The following is a 27,642-nucleotide window of genomic DNA, read 5'->3' on the forward strand; positions in this document are numbered from 1 at the left end:
CAATTCATTCAGTCTGAATAGCCCAGGGACTTTTTCTGAGTTGTGCAACTGTTTCTGTTGAGAGAACTCTCTTGAGAAATATTCTGTTCTTTCTAATTAACACGTTCCATTTTTTCCTTTCCCCTCACACTCCCCTCACCTGCCTCGAGTAACTCTGTCCTTTTTCCTGATTCGTCCTGATTTGTTCTTCTTTTCTCTTTTGACCCCTATTTTTTTTTAAGAATAAGAATTATTTAACCTTTTTTTAACTAGGCAAGTCAGTTAAGAACAAATTCTTATTTACAATGACGGTCTACCCCGGCCAAACCCGGACGACGCTGGGCCAATTGTGAGCCGCCCTATGGGACTCCCAATCACGGCCGGATGTGATACAGCCTGGATTCGAACCAGGGACTATAGTAATGCCTCTTGCACTGAGATGCAGTGCCTTAGACCGCTGCGCCACTCGGGAGCCCCCTATCTTTGACCCCACACCAATCCCGTCTGCCCTCCACTCTCCACCCCCCACCCTACTCCCCTTACCATAGCACTGCTGGTGGAACCTCCATTTATTGGGGAAATTCTAACCCCAGACCAGGCAGACTTCAGTAAGTCCAATGCTCTACCTGATCTCTATGTCTACTGTTACTATTTCCATTCTCCCTCTATTCAAATACCTTGACGAATCTTATCATCATCTGCTCTGTTCAGCTAAACACTCTCATTTCCACATTCACCCCAAGACACCATTCCTGAGTCCAGTCTGAAGTTTTTTTTCTCCATTTCAGGCAGGCTGCAATGTTTTCTGTTGCCAATGGAGAATGATGGGGTTGTTGCATCTTGTCATAGCTTTCACTAACTCACATTGACACCAGCATTTCCAGCTAAAAACATCTAGGTTAAAATAGGTTTTCATTTCTCTTTTGATGAGTCGCCGTATGTCATTTAGTCTTGAAAATCATGTTACATATTTCACACTACAGTGACTTCCAATATTCCCTTATTTCATTTTCAGGGTGGTAGTTTAGTTCCAACACTAGGCATGACTGAACTGGATAATGGATTGGTCCACCCCAATGATGCAAACAGATTTTGTGAAAGGATCACTGCCAGCCAGTAGGATTTTTGTATGTATAGTGGAAAGCCAATATGAGTGTTTACACTCAGGCTAAAAAGAAAGGTGGCCGGTGCGTAGAAGAAGAAATATAGAGTTCAAAAGGTACTCGCACTCAAACCATAAAAAGGAAGAACTCAAGGAGGCAGAGATGCAAAAGATAATATACTTACTTACTCCATGCTCAAAACAATGCAAAGGATGACAGTGCAAGGTGCGAGAAATCAAACATAAAAACGCATATGTTTCAGACTTATACATTCGTCAGTGCTGTACAAACATGTCACTACAGTGAACATAAAGTGGAAAATCAAACAGTCAATATAGTAGTGAAGTGTTCTGCTGTTTCTTGAAGGGTTTTTTGCCATTCACATTGTGTGCTTGGGGAGAGAGCACAAAGGAGTTCCAGTAATATTGGGGCCAGAAGTCATTCCCTTGAGCTCTGAAGCTGTCTATTCTGTAGAAAAGGGCTATTTGGCTGACCACCAGCAGTGGGGGGTGGGGGAGGGGACAGAGAGAGACCCTCGTACTTAGCCGATTCCCCGTGGGATGCGTGGTAATACGACTTGGGCCTTGTTCTTGTAGGCTTATGGTCTCGTTCTCCCACACACTCTTTCTCAAAATGTTCTTTCTCTATTTATCTCTCGTTCGTTTTAACCCTCACGCTCTCTTCTCTCTCTCTCTCTCTCTCTCTCTCTTTCATTCTCTTACGCCCTCTCTTTCTTTCTCCCCCTCTCTCTCCTCCACTCCCCTGCCATAGGCGCTGAATGGAGAGAAGGGGGTTGAAGGTCAGGCTGAAAGCGTCTGGGCTTTAAAGGCCAGCCTGGGGCGCGCGCTCAATCAGCTCTTTGTCTTTTGCTACAGGCCTCTGTGTGTTTCAGAGGGGGGGCCGGCCCGCCTCACAAAACCGCCACATTTCTGCTGCACAGCTTTAATAACTAAATACGTTTATGAATTAAGAGTTTGGAATGCTATTTTTCCAGGCTCGTTTTTTTCTCCCCCGCGCTCTCTCACTCTCGGCAGGCAGTTTCATCACCCTTGGTGGTGCTTGACGGGGGATGTCCCCGATGGAAAAAGTAAGTGGCATTCGGCAGAATGCTCGTCAGAGAGAGGGATGGAAGGAGGAAAAGAGCAAGAGAGGGAGAGGACATAGAGAGAGCAGGCCAGGGAGCCCTCATTAGCGTTAAGGGCACAGCCCAATGCTGTAATCAAAAACTCATGGGCACTGAGTGTGCTCACCAGGCCGTGACGTGTCATCAGAGCGGCGAGCTCAGAGGAGACAGGGCTAATGTCTGTTACTGGGTGTGTGTGTGTGTGTATGTGTCTGTTCGCTACAGGGCAAGTGCCAAGTGAAGTGATTAGATTATCTGTGGGTCAAATGAGGCCCTTTGGTCAGCCCTTTTGATGTTGCTTGTCTTCTGGTACTGTTTTCAAACCATACAATATATCCTTTTAGGCCCTCCTGACTGTATGGAACAGTCGACCATGTCCATGCCAGGCTATACAGTTCTACACTACATAGTCAGCTCACTCTGTGGGTTTATTTTTTATTTTATTTTTTAAAACCTTTTGCTCCCCAATTTCGTCATATCCAATTGGTAGTTACAGTCTTGTCCCATCGCTGCAACTCCCGTACGGACTCGGGAGAGGTGAAGGTCGAGAGCCATGCGTCCTCCGAAACACAACCCCGCCAAGCCGCACTGCTTCTCGACACGATGCCCACTTAACCCGGAAGCCAGCTGCACCAATGTGTCGGAGGAAACACTGTACAGCTGGCGACCGTGTCAGCATGCATGTGCCCGGCCGCCACAAGGAGTCCCTAGAGCGCGATGGGACAAGGACATCCCGACCGGCCAAACCCTCCCTTAACCCGGACGACGCTGGGCTGATTGTGTGTCGCCTCGTGGGTCTCCAGGACGCGGCCGGCTGTGACACAGCCCGGTATCGAACCAGGATCTGTAGTAACGCAGCTAGCACTGCAATGCAGTGCCTTAGACCGCTGCGCCACTCGAGAGGCCCACTGTGTGGGTTTTTATACCAAATCTTTGAAGTTCACTCTGCAACAAGAAGTGGCAGGTGTCATGGAGGAACCAGGCCAGCTTGTGCCAATGTTCTGTTGTAATTCGAGGAAACTAAGATCTGCTTTGAAAGGCAGATTCTCACCACCAACCATAATAACACTGCTGCCGGCCAGTCTGCCCTGTCACTGGCACAATCACTATCAGACCCCTTAGGTCCTCAGCGCAATGGATGTATGGGACAGTGTGTGTGTGTATGCGCATGTGCATGCATGTGTGTGAGGTACTCTTATTCCAACTTTTAATTAAACAGCAGGGTTCCTAAAGCATGATGAACGCACGCTGTCATTGTCATAAGGAACACAGCAACACGTCGTCTAGCAGTATGTAATTACTTCAACCGCAGAGAGGAAGGGAGAGGGGGGGGGGGGAGAAAGACAGGAGGGAAGATGTGTGCATGCGTGTGTGTTCTGTTGACTTGAGGCCCCAGTCCAGGGTATACCCACAGAAAACACGACTCGTCAGTAGAGCCATGGCAAGTAGCAACTGACTGTAAAAAAGAACCCAAATATTGACTTCCTTCCCCCAACCTGGACCAGGCCAGGCAGAGACCAAGCTGAACAGAAGCTGGCTATTTCAAGGAGGTGTATTTGTGAGTGGTATGGGAGAAGATGTGCGTCTTGGAAAGTAAATAGATCTGCAATAAAATAGACCCTATAATAGACCATGTAATAATAAGACGAACCATTAGTTGTTGTTTCTTTAGTTGCTAGGAGACCAAGTAGAAAAGCAGTGACAGTAGCCTACAGTATGTCTACAGAAGGTGACACTTTATAAGTTGCATAAATCGACAATAGACCACCACTATGGATAGTGCAGTATCTATAGTATGACCTACTTGAGTATGAACTGCTTAACGCATAGCGCCAGGTCAGGATAGCTTACCTAGCCTCTGTTCTCCATAGGCAGTAGAGCCCCAGCCTCTCTGATGTGTTTGACTTCATGGATGGGAGGGAATGTTGAGAATCACTCACTGGAGCTTTTTTCACCCCAGCCGTTGGTATAGTAGTGCTGCTGCCTGGGTTAGGGCTGTAGCTGGGCTGGGGGCTCCCTTCTCATTCAGTATCTAACTCCAACTGTGATGTCACCTTTTCACTGTGAGTAAAAGTGTAGCTCGCAAGGTAGTGAGTGTCCCACCTTTGCTGACAGTGTGCTTGTACTTGTGTGTGATTGTCCACACGTGTGGATGTGTGTGTATTTGTATGACAAGTGTTGACGTAAGTGTGTGTCTGACGTGCACGTTTTGTGTTATAGACAGAGAGTGTGTTTGTGTGTGTGAGTGTTGGTGTGGGCATACTTGTGCATGTTTATGCCTGCTGTGCCTCTCGTTCGAATGTAAATGCGGTGCAGTTGTTAGTTTTACTACAGACCACAATATGGAACTATACCCCATCATTTGTACATGGCTCTGAATTTAGCCACAGTTATGTTTCTCGAGTTTCTTTCTCCAAACATTGATCCAAGGCCTGCCAGAGGCAAATTGTTCCCAAACAGTAGCCAAGCATAACTCTAAATTAATCTCAATTCCTTTTGAACAAGGCAACACCACCAAAGGAAAATCCCATACAAATTTGGCCTTGTGTACATTATGTTGGCCTTTATGTACGCTGTGGTTCCTGTATGTCATCATGTGGTTAAACTAACCGTTGTCTCTCTGTTCTAGCGTACTACAGAGCTCTGGTGAACTTCACAGACTCCATTGTGTACAGGCCTGACATGGAGGACATCTACTCACTGTCTTTCCAGGAGATTTCGGATGCGGTGGTGGACACGGTAGGCCTATTCTAGAAACATATACTGTGTACTGTACACGGTAGGCCTATTCTAGAAACATATACTGTGTACTGTACATGGTAGGCCTATTCTAGAAACATATACTGTGTACTGTACACGGTAATCCTATTCTAGAACCATATACTGTGTACTGTACACGGTAGGCCTATTATAGAAACATATACTGTGTACTGTACACGGTAGCCTATTCTAGAAACATATACTGTGTACTGTACACGGTAGCCTATTCTAGAAACATATACTGTGTACTGTACACGGTAGCCTATTCTAGAAACATATACTGTGTACTGTACACGGTATTCCTATTCTAGAACCATATGCTGTACACAGTAGGCCTATTCTAGAACCATACACTGTGTACTGTACACGGTAGACCTATTCTAGAACCATATACTGTACACGGTAGGCCTATTCTAGAACCATATACTGTACACAGTAGCCTATTCTAGAACCGTATACTGTGTACTGTACACAGTAGGCCTATTCTAGAACCAGATACTGTACACGGTAGGCCTATTCTAGAACCATACACTGTGTACTGTACACGGTAGGCCTATTCTAGAACCATATACTGTACACGGTAGGCCTATTCTTGAACCATACACTGTGTACTGTACACGGTAGGCCTATTCTAGAACCATATACTGTGTACTGTACATGGTAGGCCTATTCTAGAACCATATACTGTGTACTGTACACGGTAGACCTATTCTAGAACCATATACTGTGTACTGTACACGTTAGGCCTATTCTAGAATCATATACTGTGTACTGTACACGGTAGGCCTATTCTAAAACCATATACTGTGTACTGTACACGGTAGGCCTATTCTAGAACCATGTACTGTACATGGAAGACCTATTCTAGAACCATATACTGTGTACTGTACACGGTAGGCCTATTCTAAAACCATATACTGTGTACTGTACACGGTAGGCCTATTCTAGAACCATATACTGTGTACTGTACATGGTAGGCCTATTCCAGATATAGTGCACAGTAGACCTATCTCAGAGCCAAATAGATTCTCTACACTGTATGCCCATCCCTCCCTCCCCACAGGGGCTGTATCGTTTACACAGGCCAGAGCAGGATTCTCACATCTTGCATTCCACTGCCAAGTCATGTCTGTCAGCAGGTCAAATACTGTAGATCATTTTAGTCAATATACTTTATTGCACAATATACTACTGTACATCAATGTATGTAAGAGCACTTGTTAGGAACGTTTTTAAACTTGTTAAAACATTTAAATGCTCGTTTGTACCCATCTAAGTATTATTTTCTCTCTTCCACAGTTGGAGTCAGAGTACAACAAGATCTCAGGCATCCAGACTGTAAATGTGGTCCTCATCAAGTAAGATCACTGTTCACCTCCAGCTGCTGGGACTTACTTTACTTACTTAAGCCTGGGTGTAACAAAGGTGGTTCAGGGATTCATGATCGCGTGACGAGTAGCCTTGTCTGAGATCTGAAGACTTGGTTCCCAGAGCTAATGCTGAGGCTTCATCTTAGTCTCTCCTCTGGTTGATTCAGCAAACACAGTCTCCAAGCTGCGTGTAACAAATCAATGTTCTTAGCATGAGAAAATCATGATATGTCCCGGGCCAAACATAAATTCAAACGTGAGCACTGTACTGTAAAATATAAATTTTAGTCATTTAACAGACGCTCTTATTCAGAGCGACTTACAGGAGCGATTAGGGTTAAGTGCCTTGCTCAAAGGAATGTCGGCTGATTTTTCACCTAGTCTGCATGGGGATTCGAACCAGCAACCTTTCGGTTACTGGCCCAATGCTCTAAACCGCTAAGCTACCTGCCGCCCCAAATCGTTATTGTCATCACGTCCGTCTCTAACAACCCCCTCTGTTCTGTCCTGGTCTGTTTAGGAAGATGCCCAGGCAGAATGGAGTGGATGTGTTTGTAGAGCTTGACGTGGGCTCTGACTACAACAACAACGAAAATCAGATCCGCAACGTGTTGTATGGAGTGGTGAAGGAGGGAACCATCGCCTCCTACATCACCTCTGTCCAGGGCTTCCAGTTCAGACACCTGGGAGAAGGTAAGAACCACAGGGGATAATGTTTACTCCGCATTATCAGGGCTGTCCAGTGTACGGTACGGCTTCCATGTAAGGAAGTTGTCAAATGTATGGCATCCATTTTAGGAAGTTGTAACTGACATCTTCCTACTATAAATGCTGTACAAGTGATTTTTTTTAAATAGGCCTGGTCTCATAGCTATAGTATTCTTGATTTAATTCAGACATTGATCATATCTCATTACAATCTTTCAAGTAAGCTAGGCTAGCCAGCCCAAGGCATCAAGCTAAAAAGGGCTAGGTGGTGCCCTCTTTTCACCGTTCTTCTTCACTATTTTGACTTCTCCTCTATAAGTCTCCCCTTCATTCTGGCCTATTTCTGTCAATAAAACAATACAATATGAAAATAAAGAAAAAGGAGGGCTAGGTGAACCCCAAGTAGTGTCCTTAACTTGTCTCTCTGGTTTCTAGCTCTGCCCCTTGTGAACCCCATGGCTGTCCCAGGTTTGTACTGTACCATGCCGACCTGGGTTCAAAGCTATTGGAAATCATTTGAAATACTTTAGATGGGTTTGATTGAGCATGCATGGCTCAATGGAACCAATAGAAAACTAGCAAAAGAGAAAACCCCGCCCATGTGTCACTCCAGGCAGGTAAGTATTTGAAAGACGTCAAATAGTATTTGAACCCAGGTGTGGTACCATGCCTGCTGCACGGAGACTGCCAGAGCTGCTGTAGAAACGATATGACTGTTCTGTAGCTATTTCTGGATGAGGAGCATGGAGATGACGACTAGCTCTCTGGAGATCTGTGAGAGTTCACACAGGAATGTTATGCATGTGTGCACCTAGAGTAGATGTCTGACAACGTTTTGGTTTTGGATTGCCCAAGAGGACTGCGAAGATTTTTGCATGGCATGAGTTTAGTTACAGATATGTCTTTTTGCTAAAAAAAAAAAAAAACTTCAGAGCTTCTGTAGTGTGTAAATCGTCAAGAGTTTCTTCATAAGGATCTCAATTGCCTATCGAACAAGGCCATGTCCCACCTACGGCACAGTACAGTAAGCTGTTAGACCTTTGAGAAGCCCCAGGCCCGAGCATGACCTGTAGTGACCCAGGAGGGTCAGTGGAGGCTGGAGAAAGAAGGACGGTTCATAGTAATGACTGGAATGGAACGGTATCATACACATGGCGTCTGTGATACCATTCCAGCCATTACAATGAGCCCATCTTCCGATTTTAAGTGACGCCAGCCTCCACCGTGGAAGGTCTCCCTGTATTAAACCAGACTTTTGAACAGCAAGCGTTGTGTTGTGTGGTGGCCTTTTAGCTGTGCATGTCTGACCCTTGAACCCCACCCCCCTCCCCGTCTCTCTCAGTGGTCCCCAACCCTCTGCCCTGCATGAAGGATGAGCACACGTGTCAGGATGGGGGTTGTATCCTTCTGGAGTACCTGTGTGACAACAGACCTGATTGCAATGACATGAGTGATGAGCTGGATTGTGGTGAGTGGAAATGGCATTGGTGTGGTGGAGTGTGGTGTAGTGGAAATGGCATTGGTGTGTTGGAGTGGAGTAGTGGCAAAAGGTCTGAAGTTTGTTGTATCCTAAGAAGAGCGTCATATCTGGATATTGCCCTGACATGGCTTCTAACACCATGGCGTCTACAGCCATATCTCAGGGTAACTCTGGTTATGGCTGTATGAACCGTATTTATAAACTCTTTTTGATCTGATCAGATAAGATTCAGCCTGGACCAGTGACCCCCACCCCTCCCACCACCACCCCCATCAAGAAGTCCACACGCCCCCTTGGCCCCCCTGACCCCTTAGGGCCCTGCAAAGTGGACCAGGCCACCTGTCAGAACGGGGAATGTGTCCCCAGAGACTACCTGTGTGATGGAGAGAGGGACTGCTCTGACGGCAGCGACGAGTTCAGATGTGGTGAGAATCAGGGACACACACGAAGACTTCAACAGTGCAGTATACGCACAGGGAGGCACACAGAAGGAGGGCGAGAGAGGAGGGCAATAGTCTTCTGTGTGCCCTTTTCTATCTCTCCCTTTCATCATCCTTTCACACACACACACACACACACACACACACGATCGTCAGTCACAAAGCTTTGCATCTGCTTCATGTCAACACACCTGATCAATGTGTCTGATTGAAGTGCTCCTCTGATCACGCCCCTCTGTCTGGCTCCAGGCACTCCCTCTCCCTGTGAACCCAATGAGTTCAAGTGTAAGAACGGCCGCTGTGCTCTCAAGCTGTGGCGCTGTGATGGCGACAACGACTGCGAGGACAACTCAGACGAGACCAACTGCCGTGAGTTCCACATCCAACGTTTATTGATTGAACACTAAAGGACCGTTTTTCTAGTCCTAGACTAAAAAGCACTTTCAATTGTGAGTTTCTTTGTTTACATGAATGAAGATGAAGTCATTTTCTATCTCTTCTTGTGTTCCAGCCACCAGAGGTCCAGGTGACACGTGTGCCCCAGAGCAGTTTGTGTGCCTCAGTGACCGTACCTGCATCCCATCTAGCTACCAGTGTGATGAGGAGCCTGACTGCCCTGACCGCTCGGATGAGTACGGCTGCAGTAAGTTCCTGACCATCATACCGTCTCTCTGTCTTTGTCCCTGTCCGTCTTTCTCTGTCCTGTCTCTTTCTGACAATCTTGCTCTAGCTCTCTGTCTCTCTCCTCTTTCTCATTCACTCTCTCTCCCTCAAAACCTCACCCCCCCCCCTTTTCTCTCTCTTTCTCTTTGCTCTTCTCTTTCTCTCTCCAACCCAATTTTCTCTGTGCATCCCTCTCCCTCTCACCTGTGTAGTCACCCCGTAGGTTTCTTTATACCGTGACCACTGAAGTGACTCCATTCACACTGTGGTGACAGAGACAGTGCAGAATTGTCCATCCATGGCAAACAGTTTCATTTTTTCCGGACTTTCCATCATGTTTGTGCCTCACCAAAGAGATTGAGTCCACAAATAAACCACTGCCCTTTTAAATTGGGTTTGGGTAGTGGGGACCAGTTTTGAAATGTGTGTGCGCCATCATGTGTCACACAGTGCATGCATACTTGGCTTTATAGATGCTCATATTGTTTTCTCATAACTTTCCCTTTAAGCTCCTCCCACAGTGACCAGTCCCCCGGAGGAATCTTTTGAGGCGGAGCGGGGGGAGACGGTGACTTTCAACTGTGTGGCAGTTGGTGTTCCCACCCCCATCATCACCTGGAGGCTCAACTGGGGCCATATCCCCATCAGTGGCAGGTGAGTTGGTACAGTCCTCCTACTCCTTCCAACCTTGTCTGGTTCACCCCATAACAGCTCTTATCACAAACTTAGTTAGACATTTAGGCCAATGTCCCCGTTCTGAATGACCCCAGCCTGAATCGATGGGATGTTAAGTTGTGTTTGAAAATGTGTGTGTGAGTGTTGGCAAACATTCGACTCTAGAAGATGATATTAAAGTTGATATGCATCATATAAGTATTTCATGTGGAGTTCTGAACCCCTCTGTTGCGAGATACAAGTGGCTTCTCTTCAAACTCTGTCTGTCTGATGCCATTATGGAAGAGAGGGTTGATCTGTGCAGTGATAGCTCTGGAAAGAAAGCTGGGATTAATTTGTGGGATTGTGTGAAATGAGTCTTGCGTATAATTGATTTGAAACAGACCATAACGATTTTGAAATTACTGAGGATTTGTCCTCTATCCAATCTCGTTAGCCCACAAAATGCAGCATTTCATGCATTGCTGATTAAGCAGGGTCATATATCTACAGACAAGTAATGTTTGATTTGATTCAAAGAAGACTCATCTTTCAAACACTTCTGTCATTAAGTATTGAGTTATTCAGGGCCTCCCGGGTGGCGCAGTGGTCTAGGGCACTGCATCGCAGCGCTAGCTGCGCCACCAGAGACTCTGGGTTCGCGCCCAGGCTCTGTCGCAGCCGGCCGCGACCGGGAGGTCCGTGGGGCGACACACAATTGGCCTAGCGTCGTCCGGGTTAGGGAGGGTTTGGCCGGTAGGGATATCCTTGTCTCATTGCGCACCAGCGACTCCTGTGGCGGGCCGGGCGCAGTGCGCGCTAACCAAGGGGTTGGGTTGTGTTTCGGAGGACGCATGGCTTTCGACCTTCGTCTCTCCTGAGCCCGTACGGGAGTTGTAGCGATGAGACAAGATAGTAATTACTAGTAGTTGGATACCACAAAAATTGGGGAGAAAAGGGGGTAAAATTAAAAAAATATATATATTGCTTTGTGGCCAATCATGTCCAATAACAGAGAGCTTACTGTACATCCATTGAATGGCTGTTTTATACAGTAAAGTGCTATATTATCTGTCAAAATAAACTCTTACAGACTCTTACAGAACTCAATTACTATTAAATACCATACTGAAAGCCTAAAGTTGCAGAGAGTATGCTGTATGGCACTTCCTATAGTAATATGTCAGTTCAGGAAAGCGATTTAGAGTCATAATATTCCTTGTCCTCTGAACGCTCTTTAGACACTCCGGTGTTAACTTTGAAAAGTGAATCATCACTGTTTGGTTAGAGGAGAGTCGAACACAGGCTGCGGTATTTGATGTGGTTGAAGCATCAGTGTAATGTAAGCAATGTATATGTATCGGTCTTCCCAGGATCTCAATGACCAGTGAGAATGGGCGTGGCAGCCTGACCATCCGTGACGTAAAGGAGGCGGACCAGGGGGCGTACACCTGTGAGGCCATCAACGCCAAGGGCCTTGTGTTTGGTATCCCTGACGGGGTGCTCAGCCTCACACAGAAACCAGGTATGTACTCTATTGCCTGAATCACACTATAGGGCCAAGCTAAGCCATGCCTAGCTGATCTGGCCTTGTTATGCATGGTTCCATCAAAGCTGCTGGGACCATGCTGTAAAGAACATCCACCATAGCTGCTGGAACCATGCTGGAAAGGATAGCTGCTGGAACCATGCTGGAAAGGATAGCTGCTGGAACCATGCTGTAAAGAACATCCACCATAGCTGCTGGAACCATGCTGGAAAGGATAGCTGCTGGAACCATGCTGGAAAGGATAGCTGCTGGAACCATGCTGGAAAGGATAGCTGCTGGAACCATGCTGGAAAGGATAGCTGCTGGGACCATGCTGGAAAGAACATCCACCATAGCTGCTGGAACCATGCTGGAAAGGATAGCTGCTGGAACCATGCTGGAAAGGATAGCTGCTGGAACCATGCTGGAAAGGATAGCTGCTGGAACCATGCTGGAAAGGATAGCTGCTGGGACCATGCTGGAAAGAACATCCACCATAGCTGCTGGAACCATGCTGGAAAGGATAGCTGCTGGGATCATGCTGGAAAGAACATCCACCATAGCTGCTGGAACCATGCTGGAAAGGATAGCTGCTGGGACCATGCTGGAAAGGACAATGTGAGAAGGAAAGATCAGAGCCAGCAGGGTATGGTTTGTGTTGGCTCTGTAGTGGGAATCAGGTATTGTGAACTACTCTTCCCTGGAATGAGCCACCACAAGACTGTATAAAGACCATATAATGAATTATTTCAATAATAAAATAATGGCTTTGTGAGTGTATGAAATGCCTAAAATGTTATGTCTGTCTGCATCTATTTGCCTGTTCTATGTCTGTTTAATGTCTTCTATTTGCACCGTGCTGTCCTTTCGTTCAGTTTTGTCATCCTCTCTCATCGTCACCAGGAAACTGTCCCAACGGTCACTTCAGTGTGGAGGGACGTTGTATCTCCTGCTTCTGCTTCGGCATCACCAAGAACTGTGGGAACACTGGACGCTATCGAAACCAGATCAATCTGCGCTTCACTGACGAGGACGACTTCAAAGGTACTGGACTTCACCAAATACTAATGCCTGTCATACACGTCATGATTGATGTAATTTGTCCTTAACTAAACATTTTGTGAAAAAGTCAAGACATTTGTAATTGATTTTACTGAACATAAAAAAGGTCTTTAACCTCTTAAACATAATGGCAAAATGTAGATTTCCGCCTAAATAGACATACCCAAAAGTAACTGCTATTCATGTGTAATTACATGATTCTGACATGCAAAAACGTCTGGGAGATGACATCTGGGAGATTATGAGGAAATGATCTGAAGATAGATAGGGGTTACATAGTTCAGAATACACAAGATCAAGCACACACCGTTTTTTTTGTTTTTGAAGTCATCTTTCATTGACAAGCTATAAGTGAATTATTGATGACTAGAGCTGGAAACACACATCAGATGGCTTCCATAACATGTGATCAATATCAGAAGAAACAAAAAGGGGATTGATAGACCTAACAACTAGAAATGGGCAGATGTTTTAGTAAGTGGTGTCAGGTGTGGTCACGTGTCCATAAACCTCTCCAAAGTGGCATATGCCTGTAAATTAGATCATTCTATTGCTATTACATCTCTGCAATCCCTAAATGCTATTTGTTCAGTATAAAAGCACAATCTCTACCATATCAACCTCACTCAAACATTGTGTTGGTGTTAGAAAGCAGACTGTATTGCAATCATCTCTGATGGCTGGTCGAATGTTCGTGGGCAAGGAATAATTAACTACATCATCTCCACCCCTCAACCTGTATTCTACAAGAGCACAGACACAAGGGACAGCAAACACACCGGTCTCTCTACATTGCAGATGAGCTGAAGGCAGTCATCAATGACCTTGGACCACAGAAGGTATTTGCACTGGTGAAAGACGATGCTGCAAACATGAAGGCTGCTTGGTCTAAAGTGGAGGACCCTCACATGTGGGGGACCCTACCCTCACATCACACCCATTGGCTGTGCTGCTCATGCATTGAATCTGCTCCTCAAGGACATCATGGCACTGAAAACAATGGATACACTCTACAAGAGAGCCAAGGAAATGGTTAGGTATGTGAAGGGTCATCAAGCTATAGCAGCAATCTAACTCACCAAGCAAAGTGAGAAGAATAAGAGCACCACATTGAAGCTGCCCAGCAACACCTGTTGGGGTGGTGTTGTCATCATGTTTGACAGTCTCATGGAGGGGAAGGAGTAAAATGGAGGGGAAGTGGAGGGGAAATGGAGGGGAAGGAGTCAAATAAAATTTGATTTGATTTGAGTCTCTCATATAAATGGCCATATCAGTCTGCCGATATGGACAGCCCCTTCAAGAGGATCCTCCTGGATGATGCATTTTGGGAGAGAGTGGTAGGCAGCCTGAAACTACTGAAACCTATAGGAGTAGTCATTGCACAGATTGAGGGAGACAATGCCATCCTGTCTGATGTTCAGCCTCTGCTTGCAGATGTAAGAGAAGAAATCCGTACTGCCCTGCCCACTTCACTGTTGCTCCAAGCGGAGGAAACTGCAGTTCTGAAATACATCAAAAACATGAAGACTTCTGCCTGAAGCCCATACACACCGCAGCATACATGTTGGACCCCAAGTAAGCTGGCAAAAACATCCTGTCTGGTGCAGAGATCAATCAGGCCTATGGTGTCATCACTACCGTGTCTCGCCACCTTTACCTGGATGACGGCAAGGTTCTTGGCAGTCTGGCGAAGTACACTTTCAAGTAAGGGCTTTGGGATGGAGATGCAATATGGCAGTCGTGCCAACATATCTCATCAGACACCTGATGGAAGGGACTTTGTGGATCTGAGGCTCTTTCCCCTGTTGCCTCCATCATCCTCCAAATCCCACCAACATCAGCCGCCTCAGAGCGCAACTGGTCGTTGTTTGGGAACACACGCAACAGGCTGACCAATACAAGGGTTTAAAAATTGGTGGCCACCTGGGCAAATGTTTGTCTTTTTGAGCCTGACAACGGGCCATCCTCAACAAGGTTGAAAAGTGACAGTGAAGATGAGGCCTGAGAGTCTGATGTTCAAGAGGTGGATATTTAGGAGGTCCAGGGAGAAGACATGGAAGCCTGAGAGGAAGACAACCAAAGCTTTAGTTTCTAGACTATAATTTTACAGATGTATGTTACAGATGTACATCTCCCAAACGTTTTTGGGAGATGCAATGGATCATTGGGGATTATTCAATATTCCCTTTTGTTGTTCAGTGAAATCATCCCATGTGAAGAGTCAACTAATTTAATTAAAGTTCAATTTGTAACAATTTTTATTTTATTTTTTCTATTGGAAGGATTTTAAAATGTGCAATTATGTCTATTTAAGGTAAAAGGTTTATGTTTCTGTCTCCATATGATATGGTAAATATATCCAATGCAAAAAACATCAACATTAAAATGAATTAATTAATTTGGATATATTTCCGTTAATTCCCATATATTCTTATTAATTCCCATATATTCCCATGGTACATTTCCACCTCTGAATATTCCCCAAAATGTGCAACCATAATCCAGGGTACATTCAAGTGTCCTTTCAACCTCTCCAAAGTGTCCGAATGTGGTAATTTCACTGTTTTTGTACACTGGATGTGCCTAAAAGTTATTGCTCACTATAAAACTAAATCTCTACAACACCAACCTCTCTCAAACATTGTGGTGGTGTCGGGGGACATGCAAGGGATATCCAAGTGTTTTGTCAACCTCTCCTAACTGCCTGAACATTTAGCCTTGGCATATCCAATGTGTTGGTCCCACATACAAATTAACTTAACAAAAACAATATAAAAGCAGCATGTACACAATTTTTTTTTTAAAGGTCTTATCAAACACAAACTTGGTTATACACATGTCCTTCACTAAAAAAGGTGCAAAAATATAAATAAGCTGAACTATTTACAAACAGCATTCATGTTCGTTTTACATCCCAGGTGTAGCTATTTCGATTTCACTTTCACCGTAGCATGTGCATGTCGTGATAGTCTTTAAAGCAGTCCCTCTCTGCCATCAGCTGTTTATCCTGTCTCCCTGTAGCGCTGTCTTAGGCGTCTCACAGTACGGACATTGCAATTTATTTCCCTGGCCACATCTGCAGTCCTCATGCCTCCTTGCAGCATGCCTAAGTCACGTTCACGCAGATGAGCAGGGACCCTGGGCATCTTTCTTTTGGTGTTTTTCAGAGTCAGTAGAAAGGCCTCTTTAGTGTCCTAAGTTTTCATAACTGTGACCTTGTTTTTCTACCGTCTGTAAGCTGTTAGTGTCTTAACGACCAATCCACAGGTGCATGTTCATTAATTGTTTATGGTTCATTGAACAAGCATGGGAAACAGTGTTTAAACCCTTTATAATGAAGATCTGTTTGGATTTTTACGAATTGTCTTTGAAAGACAGGGTCCTAAAAAAGAGATGTTTCTTTATTTGCTGAGTTTATAATTCCAAAGTAGTTGTTGTCTAACATTGAAATTACTTGTTACATAGGCCTATGTAAACTAAATTCAAACCATAAAAAGCAGACAACTTATAAAAAATGAAGTACATATAGTAGATTAGCTATTTAAAGTCATGAAAATAATTTACTTACAGATCTTAAAGTGGATCCAATCCTTCTAGAAGGCAATCTTCGTCAGCCGAGTCGAAATCCTCGTTGTCCAAATCGCTCCGCTGATCCGAGTCCGACCAGTATTATATTCAAAGCTTCTATGTCGGTATACTTATTCATAGCTGCCTTCTTTTTAGCTTCCTGTTCAACATTCTTTGTTTTTTCCTTTTTTGTCCTCCCTTGAGAAGCCATCTTTTATGCTAAAGCGAGGAAATTAAAGCAATGAAATCTGTTTACAATGTAATGTAGCGTGCTCTGTGCAACTCATCTCTGAGCCAGGTAGCAATAGTTCAAATCAAACTTTGTCACATGCGCCAAATACAAAAAGTGTTCAATAGTACGCATTAAAGGTTCTCGGCCTTGCTTTGTCTCACCCAGGTCAACTGCATATCCCTGGAAAGCTTATCTCATTGGCTACAAGACTGCCAAGGTGGTGTAGTAGCCAATCGCCTGTGTAATGGATGCCTTCGGCTCGTAAGCAGGCAACATCATATTTTTCATGCGCCAAGATATAGTCACTCGGTGGACATCCAATGTTGCCATTAAGTCACACATCATCAGATAACATTATTCCTATCAACCTAAGGATTAATTTCATACCCCCCATGTAGCTATAGCTCAAACAAAGATCAAATGGAAGCTTACCTTGTAAGATGTTTGCTGTTTGGTGAAAACGTGTAAAATAAACATTTTGACTCTCTGGGCTGGAGATCAATAACGGTAGGTCACAGGCAGACAAATAAGACATCCCGGCTTTCAGTGTGTATAGACGTATTCTGTATTTATTTAGTTTATGCTTCACAACGCTAACCGGAATGTAGGTAGCAGGCGTCTTGAAATGAGGTCATCGCTTCGGCCTGCCCTTATACATTCGTATGCCCATATATGATAGTAAGTCACACCAAAGATTTTAAGGCACTGATCAATAACCAAGAAAACCAAGCTTTCCGCAGACACCCTGCTTTTGCAGGCTACCGTTCTCATACCAGACTGAATTGAATAAAACAAATCTAATAGGGTCCCCAAATATGGGGACTTTACATATAAGAGGTTTTAAGCATGACAACTTTTGTTTATACATGCAAAGCATGAATGTCATAACTGGTACGAGAAAACTCTCTCTTATTTCATTTTCCCTGCCTCCCTCCCTAACTCCAGGAGTGAACGTGACTTACCCCTCTCGGCCGGGCACCCCTCCTCTCTCCTCCACTCAGCTTCTCATCAACCCAGAGGAAGAGGAGTTCCAGCTAGTCGACCTATCACGGCGCTTCCTCATCCTGGATTCATTTTGGACGCTGCCACGCCAGTTCCTGGGAAACAAGGTGCGGCATCATCACTACATCAATTCCTGCTTTGCACTACTTTGGCCGTGTTCCCCTGTTCAGACATTACATGCATCAACCAATGGTTGCATGCCACGTCAGGCACCATACTGCTATACCATAGGATGTGGTTAGCTGATATGCAAAATACCTATCCAGGCGTTGGTAAGGTTTGGCATGCATCAGTAACCTCTGAGCAGGAGAACACAACCCTTGTCTCTCCAATGACTCACCTTGACATCATGTTGAAATGATCTTACAACAGCAAGATAACTACTATATGAATTATAAATGAAATGCTCATCTGAAAGTGTCAGCACACAGAAAGTGTGTCAGAAATGTTTAAGTTATATTCAAAGGAAGACGCTCCCCCACACTGCTTGTGTTACTCTTACTAAAGGCTTATGTTTCAGCGTCACAGCCTTCGTCAGAGCTTTGTCTGGCTTATATAACTATGAAATGAATACAGCGGCGGTATGTCTGTTTATTTAGATTGACTCCTATGGAGGGTCCCTGAAGTACAAGGTGCGTTACACGCTGGCCCGTGGTGAGACTGAGCCTGAGGAGAAACCAGACGTGGTCCTGACCGGGAACGGTCAGAGACTGGTCTACCGCAGGGGCAACCCCACCCCCTCCAGAGAGGTCAACCAGAAGGAGATAAAGTTTACTGAGGTGGGTCCATCTGCCAACAACCACGCCACTTTTAGCTTAGTTTGGTTCATATACACTTTGTCAAGCTCTTTATGAACAAAACAATGTAACTGTCTCTAGTCCTTATTTGTACAGTATAGCAGGGTTCCCCAACTGGCGGCCCACGGGCCAAATTTAGCCCAAGGGTGTTTTTATTTGTACCCTCCCTCAAACACACGTTTGTTTTTTATTGTTAGATATAAAAGACTGTATAAATACCAGCAAATCAGCTGCAAGTGATTTGAATTTTGGAAATCTGTTCCAAGGTATTCCCACACATAATAGAGATATACAGTATGTGATCATATACGAATGTAAGCAAGGTTTGAAATTATTATGTTTTAGTCAAATATGATCTATTAGGGCTTTCTTGCGGTCAAATTGCAGTCGACAAATTATTTGTAGAAAAAAATCTGCTGAATCTAATTGATGATCCCAGCAGTATAGGATCAGTGGTTTAAGATCATTTGTCTACATCTTATCTATGATCCTATACTGGCTGACATGTTGCTGTCTAAGCCTTCCATGTGCAGTTAATGACCATTGTTTTAAATGTAGCCTTCTGGGCCATGTGTGATCATGATCACTGTCTGACCTCCGATGGTTTGTGTGTGTTCTTGTAGGACAACTGGCAGCACTCGTCGGGTCGCCAGGTGTCCCGTGAGGACCTGATGATGACGCTGGCCAGCCTGGAGAGCATTAGCATCCGCACCGTCTACGACAACCACATGGTGAGCGTTGCGCTCAGCGACATCGTCATGGACACCACCACTGTGGAGTACAACGTCCATGACAATGCCAAAGATGTGGAGGAGTGCAGGTGAGATCCTATAGACTGACTTCAGCCGAGGTTAAGATTTGAATTAGATGTTGTTTGTTATCGCTCCATAGAGTCACGGACACTAAAAAGTGACTTAAACCGTGACAAAAAAAGAGGAGGAGTGCTTAGAACCTTTTAGTGCCTGCAACTGTAGGTATATGGTAAATTAGCATAGCATTGTATTGTATTGTGTTTGAATTGTAGGATAGTTTCTGTGGACAGTTGTAATGGCTTCCATGGTGTGTGTTCCTCCCAGGTGTCCCCCTGGCTACTCAGGACTGTCCTGTGAACAGTGCTCCACTGGCTTTGAGCGTGTTTCTGGAGGGAACTTCCTGGGATCCTGTGCTGGATGTAACTGTAACGGACACGCCAGCGCCTGCGACCCCATCAGTGGACAATGTCTGGTGAGGACTCCTCAAAACACAACGTTATCATTATACTAAAGCCTGGCTGTGAATGACAAAGCTTTGAAGTTGTATTCGAGCTCTGTCTTTCAGCTGTAAATTGAATCTGTTGCGAATGTCTAGTAAACGCATTGAGTTGGTGGCTCTCACAGTCAGTGGTTGAATTGTTAACCTGACTGTAGTAGCTGTTTGCAAAAGTACCAGTCATTTGCTGCACATTATTTGTTCAATGACCTGTGGACAAGTGTCCATAATATAGAGGTAGTAACTGAACTACGTTCCTCTCCCTCCATCAGAGCTGCCAGCACAACACTGAAGGTCCTCAGTGTGACAAGTGCAGACCAGGCTACTTCGGTGACCCCAGGCGAGGTCGCGCCGATGACTGCAAGCCCTGTCCCTGCCCATACACTGAGACATCCCGCAGGTGAGGGGTCACCATGAGGTCACACACACACTCACACATACAGTACACGGGAGTTGGGGAGTAGTGAACTACATGTAGTTCGAATAGTAATTTAACTACCTTTTCCAGTAGTTTGGTGGTAGTTGAACTAAATTCAAATCTAGGTAGTATTTTCAGTAGTTAATAACTTTTTTTGCCATGCTGCGGTGTAGCTAACTACTGGAACTACACACTACTTTTTTTGCAAAAAGTAGACAATAACTTCCTATCGTTTTCGGCATCAGACCTGCCTAATTCTCACTTGAAACATAGTTTGTGTGTTTAATAGGCACGTTTCTACATTCTGTTAACATATGACCCCATAGTGATCTGTTCTGGTGATGTAACGTTCGTTCTCCTCCTCGTCTGAGGAGGAGCAAGGATCGGACCAATATGCAGCGAGGTATGAAGACATAATCACGTTTATTTAAACGAAGACGAAAAAACACTTGAACAAACTACAAAATAACAAACGACGTGAACAGACCTGAACTTGAGAACCAAAACACATGAACGCACGAACAGGACGGACGGAACAAACGAAACGAAACTAAACTAAACGAAACTAAACTAAACTAAACGAAACCATGTGGTACAAACACTGACACAGGAACAATCACCCACAAACAAACGGTGTGAACAGCCTACCTTAATATGGTTCTCAATCAGAGGAAACGTAAAACACCTGCCCCTGATTGAGAACCATATCAGGCTAATTGAAAAGAACCCAACATAGAAACACATAACATAGAATGCCCACCCCAACTCACGCCCTGACCATACTAAACAAATACAAAAACAAGGGAAAACAGGTCAGGAACGTGACAGGTGATTTGCAGTCTAATGTTTCAGATTTGCATATGATCATTTTGGGATGTAGTGAACTACTTTTTCAAAGTATCTTTAGTTCAGTAAACTATACTTTTCTTAAGGGGAGCTTTAGCGTAGCTTAACTTCTTCCAGTGGGAAGTAATTGATAGCTTGGTTAGCTATATTTTCAGAGTAGCTTCCCTGTGTGGGTCTGTGTGACACATACTCACACAGACACACACACAAACACACCATGGGAGAGAGATAGAGAGATGAAAAGAGCTTTTTCACACAGCAGGTTTACATCCATGTTGGGTAGATTCACTGAGCAGTCCAGAAGAGCACTGGGCTAGCTTATTCATTCATTGCTGGTGTTGTCAACTTGTGACCGCTCTCGCTACCCATTAACCGGCAGCTGTAAATATTAATGTACAAATCCTGTGACGTTTGTTTGTGACTCCTCAGGTTTTCCGACACCTGTTTCCTGGACCATGACTCCCAGGCCACGTGCGACGCCTGCACGCCAGGCTACACCGGCCGTCGCTGTGAAAAGTAAGGAAGTGACATTTTCCCCTTTTACCTCTGCACTGTCTTTAAAGAAATGCTAGCTTTACTATATATGGAATAGTTCTAAAAGATGTTTATGAAAGTGTTTGTTTTTTCCCCATAGGTGTGCATCTGGGTACCAGGGTAACCCACTGCAGCCCAATGGCAAATGTTTTACAACCCGTGAGTGTTTCTTGTTTTTTGGGAGGGGGTGGAACGTACATTTTTAGGCTTGAATGTGTTAGGAAAGTTATTCACCTGGACGGTTTTACCCAGAGACATTTGTACATATAAATCATGACTCTGCTTTATAGTGCATGCCATGCTTTATGTCCTACTTTACCTGTAAGAGCCTTGGTCTTGACCCAGTGTAATTATTAACATCAATCATACCTGCTGAGAAGGTGTGGTCATTGGCCTGGTATGTCGAGTGATTGTGAAGGGGTTAGAGTTGGTGGAGCACCCCCAGGTGTTGATCCATCTCCACTCCCTCTCTCTCTCCCTCCCTCCTTCAGCAAACTCAAAGTGTGATATTCGAGGAACAGTGAATTCCAACAGCAGACCATGCGCCTGCAAGGTAACACACTACGTTGCTATGGCCTACTGCACTTCATTTTCATGGCCATAGTTTGAATGGGGCTTTATATTAGATGTATTAGTTTTGATATGCTGTAGTAGAAGATTAGACTCTCAATCACCAACACTTGAACACCATTGTCAGTTCATAGAGACAGTCATAAACTTGAGCCCGTTTAGCTTTGCTGCTGTTGTACAATCATCCTTCATGATTACAGACAGTGAATGATGAGCCGGTTGGACAGCCAGGGTTACATGGCAGATGTGCGTGGCTGATGTTTTCTGTGTGTTGCAGTCCAACGTGGTGGGGTCGCAGTGTGACGAGTGTAAGAGCGGCTCCTTCCACCTGACGGAGGACAACCCAGAGGGCTGTCTGCAGTGCTTCTGTATGGGCGTCACCAAGCAGTGTGTCAGCTCCACGTGGAGCCGAGACCAGGTCAGTAGCCTGGCCTTACTAGCACTCACACACACAACTTCTATAAGGCATGGGGGTTAGTGGACGGGGGGCACATTTAGGGATCTGAAAATAAAAACGAATGTACACGCACTGGCCTTAGCATACCTGGGCATGGGAGTAACCATACTATACTGACTCCTAACAGTCAGCCAACAGACAAACAGTTTTCTACTGCAAGCCGGGAGTTTCCAGCTCTGGTCCTGGAGATATACTGGGTGTGAAGGACCAGCGCACTTTGATATAATCAGCTATTCATGGTGTTTGACGATTTGCTGAATCAAGTGTGTTAGTACTGTGAGTTGAAGAAGCATGCTCTACAGCTCATGGGAGAAGTAGTGCAGACACTTTAGTGGTCAGGAAATACAAGGAATGTACAAGCACATCCCAAACCACAGCAGTGCATTGAGCCTGTCTTAATGTACCCGCACCCTTTTAGCTTGTACTTTGAGGAGAGGTGTTATGGGTCTAAAGTGTGTTTGTGTGTTTGCGTCCCCCAGGTCCGTGGCGGTGTGAATGGTCAGCTCTTCTCCCTCTCCAACGGAGCCAATACCAGAACCATCACAGACGGCATTGCTCAGAGAGGCTCCTCGGAGGTGGTGTATCGCTCCTTCTCTGACATCCCCAACGACATCTACTACTGGGTCCTACCAGACAGCTTCAGAGGAGACAAGGTGAGAGAGGGGAGAGAGGGGAGACAAGGGGAGACAAGGGGAGAGAGTGGAGACAAGGGGAGAGAGTGGAGACAAGGGGAGAGAGTGGAGACAAGGGGAGAGCGTGGAGACAAGGGGAGAGAGTGGAGACAAGAGTAGAGAGTGGAGACAAGGGGAGAGAGTGGAGACAAGAGGAGACGGGGGAGAGAGGGAATAGAAGGAAGACGGGGAGGGGGAGAGGGAAGACAGGGAGATGAGAGACAAGGGGAGAGAGTGGAGACAAGGGGAGACAAGGGGAGAGAGTGGAGACAAGGGGAGAGAGTGGAGACAAGGGGAGAGAGTGGAGACAAGGGGAGAGAGTGGAGACAAGGGGAGAGTGGAGACAAGAGGAGACGGGGGAGAGAGGGAATAGAAGGAAGACGGGGAGGGGGGAGAGGGAAGACAGGGAGATGAGAGACAAGGGGAGACGGGGGAGAGAGGGAAGAGAAGGAAGACGGGGAGGGGGGAGAGGGAAGACAGGGAGATGAGAGACAAGGGGAGAGATGAGTGGTTGGAGGCTTTGACTCTTTTTTTTACACTTGCATGTATTTCTCCTCTTACCCTGAGAGTAGACTATAGGGACAGGAGAAACTGTCATCCACGTTTATTTTTACTGAGTAGTCTTCCCTCTGGAAGCAAGGTGTGATTTAAATGTGGTCATGCTAGATGTCACCGTCCACATGCTCTCTCAACATGTGGAAACTATAGAGGCTTTACGTACCTAAACGAAGAGAAGCTCTCTACTTCTGGTTGGAGTTCATGGTCATGCACTTGTCATCATGTGACCCGTGACCTGGCTAGCCTGACCCGTGACCTGGCTAGTCTCATGGAGTGAAATTCCTTTCCACTGTCCAGTAGAGTTAAGAGAATGGTTGTTCTAGAATCTTGAACGTCTCTTTCTGACATGTTGTTGCCAGGTGACAGCCTACGGCGGGGAGCTGCGCTACACCGTGCGCTACGAGCCCCGGCAACGCTCCCTGGTGATTGACAGACAGCCAGATGTGGTTCTCCAAGGCAACGGCATCTTCCTGGAACACTTCTCCCAGATTAAGCCCCTCCCCCCCGTCACTGTCACTGTCACCTTCAGAGAGGTGGGTCACCGTGTGTGTGTGTGTGTGTGTGTGTGTGTGTGTGTGTGTGTGTGTGTGTGTGTGTGTGTGTGTGTGTGTGTGTGTGTGTGTGTGTGTGTGTGTGTGTGTGTGTGTGTGTGTGTGTGTGTGTGTGTGTGTGTGTGTGCGCACACTCAGGTGCTCGAGTGTTTGTTTTTTGACTGATTCTAAACAGTTTGTAATCTTAACATCAACATGTTGTCTTTGTTGATGATCTTGTTTAAATTACCTAATTAGATTACCATTACCTAATTTTGTCTATAATCCCAACTCCAGTCCTGAGTTTGCCATGGCTGTGTTGCACAGAGCGTCGTTTCTCTCTCCCTGTGTTTCCTCCCTACCAGTCTGCATGGAGGCGTGCTGATGGACAGCCCTGTACACGTGAACACCTCCTCATGGCCTTGGCTGATACTACAGTCTTCATGATCAGAGCCACCTACGCTGACAACATGGTTGAGACCAGGTAAAACCGAACCAGGTGCCCTGTAGAGATTCACTCCGAATGATTCCACATGATGAGGATTCTAAAGAATCATTTAGGAAACAGCTCTCAGTAGGCGCTACTGTAAACACCCACGTGGCTGATGTTGTTATGGTTGTTGTTGTTGCCTCACCTGTGTTGTTGTCTGTTGTTCAGTCTCTCAGACATCAGGATGGACATTGCAGTGCCACATTCCACAGGCAACGAACGGGCCCTGGAAGTGGAGGAGTGTGCCTGTCCCCAGGGTTACAACGGTCCATCGTGTCAGGTACAGCACACGCATACCACAAAAATCTATGTACTGTACATCCCGATCTTATAGTTCCTCCTCTGTTACCTCTTCTAGTTGTAAAGTTCCAGTGTGCTCACTTTGTTCCATGGTCCTGTAGACGTCTTGGAAAGAAGCACAGAGTGGGATTCTTAGCGCTGTAATGGAACGGCAAGACAGTCAACTGTGCTGCCTGCGTTGTTTTCACTCCATGGCCCTTGTTGTTTTCCCATGTCTTTACATCTGTTTCTTTACAGGAGTGTGACATGGGCTACACCCGTACAGGCTCTGGGCTCTACCTGGGTACCTGTGAGAGGTGCGACTGTAACGGCCACGCCAGCGGCTGTGACCTGGAGACAGGCTTGTGCTTGGTAAGTCGCTCCACCCTCCGGTTGTAATGTATGCCAGTAGGACAGTGCTACAGCTGCACTTGGCTTTGAAGTCTGCTATGGAATGCGCTAATGGTTTCTTGGCGAATCTCAACATGTGGAAACAGGTTCAGAACACACATGGGCTCATAATAGGATTTCACTATTCCATGGATGGATCCACCACTCTCTCTCTTCCCTCTCATGTGTCTCCCTTTTTTAGCAATGTCTTCACAACACGGCCGGCCCAAGGTGTGAGCGCTGTTTGCCAGGTTTCTACGGCAACCCTGTGACGGACGGACCTCAGGCTTGTCAGTCCTGCCCCTGCCCTGGCACTTCCGCCAGCAACCAGTGAGTTCAGTCCTTCTCGTGTACTCTACAGCAGCGATTCTCAACTGGTTGGTCGCAACCTAAATTTGGGTCACAGTAGCATTTGAATGGGTCGATTGTCTCTGAGTATTTATTTCAATGAAAAAGTACTCCAGCCTGAACTTAAACTAGATTACTAAAACCAGCTTGAAAGTGGTAGAAACTCATTAAATAATTTAATCTCTGTACAATTTTATTGGCAGCTCTATTCTGAGGATTTTGCTGATTTTGTGGTCTCAAACTAGTGACCTTGTATATTAGTATTATTCATCAAGAATCTTTCAAAATCTAGTATTAAAAATAGTTTTCGGGCTTCTAGAATGGCACAGCGGTCTAAGGCAGCGCATCGCAGTGCTACAGGCGTCACTACAGACTTCGGTTCGATCCCGGGCTGTATCACAACCGGCCGTGATCGGGAGTCCCATAGGGCGACGCACAATTGGCCCAGCATCGCCCGCCTGGGGGGACTTTACTTGGCTCATTGCTCTCTAGCGACTCCTTGTGGCTGGCAGGTGCCTAAAGACTGACCTTGGTTGTCAGTTGAACGGTGTTTCCTCCGACACATTGGTGCGGCTGGCTTCCGGGTTAAGCGGCCGGGTGTTAAGAAGCACGGTTTGGCGGGTCATGTTTCAGGGGACGCATGACTCGACCTTCACTTCCCGAGCCCATTGGGGAGTTGCAGCGATGAGACAAGATCGAAATTGGGGAGAAAAAGAGGGTAAAATACAACAACAACAACAAAAAATGGCAATGTTAATATTGGGTCGCGACTGAGACAACCGGGTTTAATTTGTGTCCCAAGGCAAAACCAGTTGAGAAGCAATGCTCTACAGTAGTGGTTCCCAAACTGTGAGGTGCAAGGGGTCGGAATGGAAGGATTAGCTTTTCTAGCACATAGATATTGTTGTAATTTTTTGGTCACTCAAATATCACATGAATACACATTAGACATGGCAGAATGTATAGAATTGCAAGAAAATGTGCTTTAAAACTGCAACATTTTCTTTGGACCTCATGACAAAATGTGTAGAGTTGTAGGAAATAAGATTTAAACCTGCAAAATTCTCAGGATTATTCGCAGGATGTTCCCCAATGCTAGAAGGGGGGCCCTGAGTGAAAACGTTTGGGAACCCCTGCTCTTCAGAACAGAACTACACCTTTAGATGGATCAATGTCTCTGGAACAAGCTCCAGACTTATCGTCTTAAAAAACATCTTTAATCTACTTATAAACATGTGTCCATTCACCTGATGGGTCAACCTCATAGAGATCATATTTCATTCTGTGGTCAACCTGCTCTTTGTAAAAACATTTGATCTGTCGTTGACTGGTCATGCAGTTCCACTGTTGTGTCAGCTATAACCTTGATATTTAGAATACGGAGTAGGGTTGTATACTGGTTTACAAGACTGATAAAAGTATTTTCCTTTCCTGCAGGTATTCTCTGTCTTGCTACAAGGATGCGGACGGTCAGCCTACATGTGATAACTGTCCCCCTGGCTTCACCGGCCGGCGCTGCGAAAGGTAAGACACGCTCCATCTCCACCTAACCCTTCCAGCCTTACGGTCAGCTGTTTACTGGTCAGTGGTCTGGGGATGCTGGGCTGGCCAAAGCACGGAAAGCAGAGGTGACTAGTCTGGCACCCACTTGTTTCCTTTATAAAACGGGTATAGTAGCATGTCTGTCCGATTGCATCCCTCTTTCCAACCAGTCATGATTGATATGTGAGTGTTAGTGGAGTGGTATGTGAGAAGCAAATCTCAAACCAACGCCACCCATTCCAGTTAGTTAGTAAAGGTTTCTCTGGGTTGGGTTTGGTCTCCGCAGTAGCAGT

General features: G+C 45.6%; 1 protein-coding gene across 1 annotated transcript in view; it reads left to right on the forward strand.

The window, feature by feature from the left end:
* The window catches only part of LOC120061201 (basement membrane-specific heparan sulfate proteoglycan core protein-like), a 112,359-nt gene that overhangs the window by 16,452 nt on the left and 68,265 nt on the right, over positions 1-27,642 (forward strand). The window contains exons 4-30 of the mRNA XM_039010823.1: positions 4,835-4,944; positions 6,265-6,323; positions 6,856-7,028; positions 7,479-7,511; positions 8,386-8,511; positions 8,745-8,948; positions 9,213-9,332; positions 9,475-9,606; positions 10,136-10,280; positions 11,654-11,805; positions 12,712-12,852; positions 17,615-17,778; positions 18,271-18,450; positions 19,092-19,288; positions 19,545-19,692; positions 19,989-20,116; positions 21,410-21,496; positions 21,615-21,679; positions 22,006-22,067; positions 22,362-22,502; positions 23,021-23,194; positions 24,130-24,303; positions 24,666-24,784; positions 24,959-25,070; positions 25,328-25,441; positions 25,662-25,789; positions 27,245-27,331. Of these exons, the coding sequence (XP_038866751.1) occupies positions 4,835-4,944; positions 6,265-6,323; positions 6,856-7,028; positions 7,479-7,511; positions 8,386-8,511; positions 8,745-8,948; positions 9,213-9,332; positions 9,475-9,606; positions 10,136-10,280; positions 11,654-11,805; positions 12,712-12,852; positions 17,615-17,778; positions 18,271-18,450; positions 19,092-19,288; positions 19,545-19,692; positions 19,989-20,116; positions 21,410-21,496; positions 21,615-21,679; positions 22,006-22,067; positions 22,362-22,502; positions 23,021-23,194; positions 24,130-24,303; positions 24,666-24,784; positions 24,959-25,070; positions 25,328-25,441; positions 25,662-25,789; positions 27,245-27,331 (3,475 nt within the window). The remainder of the gene's footprint in view (positions 1-4,834; positions 4,945-6,264; positions 6,324-6,855; positions 7,029-7,478; positions 7,512-8,385; positions 8,512-8,744; positions 8,949-9,212; positions 9,333-9,474; positions 9,607-10,135; positions 10,281-11,653; positions 11,806-12,711; positions 12,853-17,614; positions 17,779-18,270; positions 18,451-19,091; positions 19,289-19,544; positions 19,693-19,988; positions 20,117-21,409; positions 21,497-21,614; positions 21,680-22,005; positions 22,068-22,361; positions 22,503-23,020; positions 23,195-24,129; positions 24,304-24,665; positions 24,785-24,958; positions 25,071-25,327; positions 25,442-25,661; positions 25,790-27,244; positions 27,332-27,642) is intronic.

This window comes from Salvelinus namaycush, chromosome 16, assembly GCF_016432855.1.
Source record: "Salvelinus namaycush isolate Seneca chromosome 16, SaNama_1.0, whole genome shotgun sequence".
Classification (NCBI taxonomy): domain Eukaryota; kingdom Metazoa; phylum Chordata; class Actinopteri; order Salmoniformes; family Salmonidae; genus Salvelinus; species Salvelinus namaycush.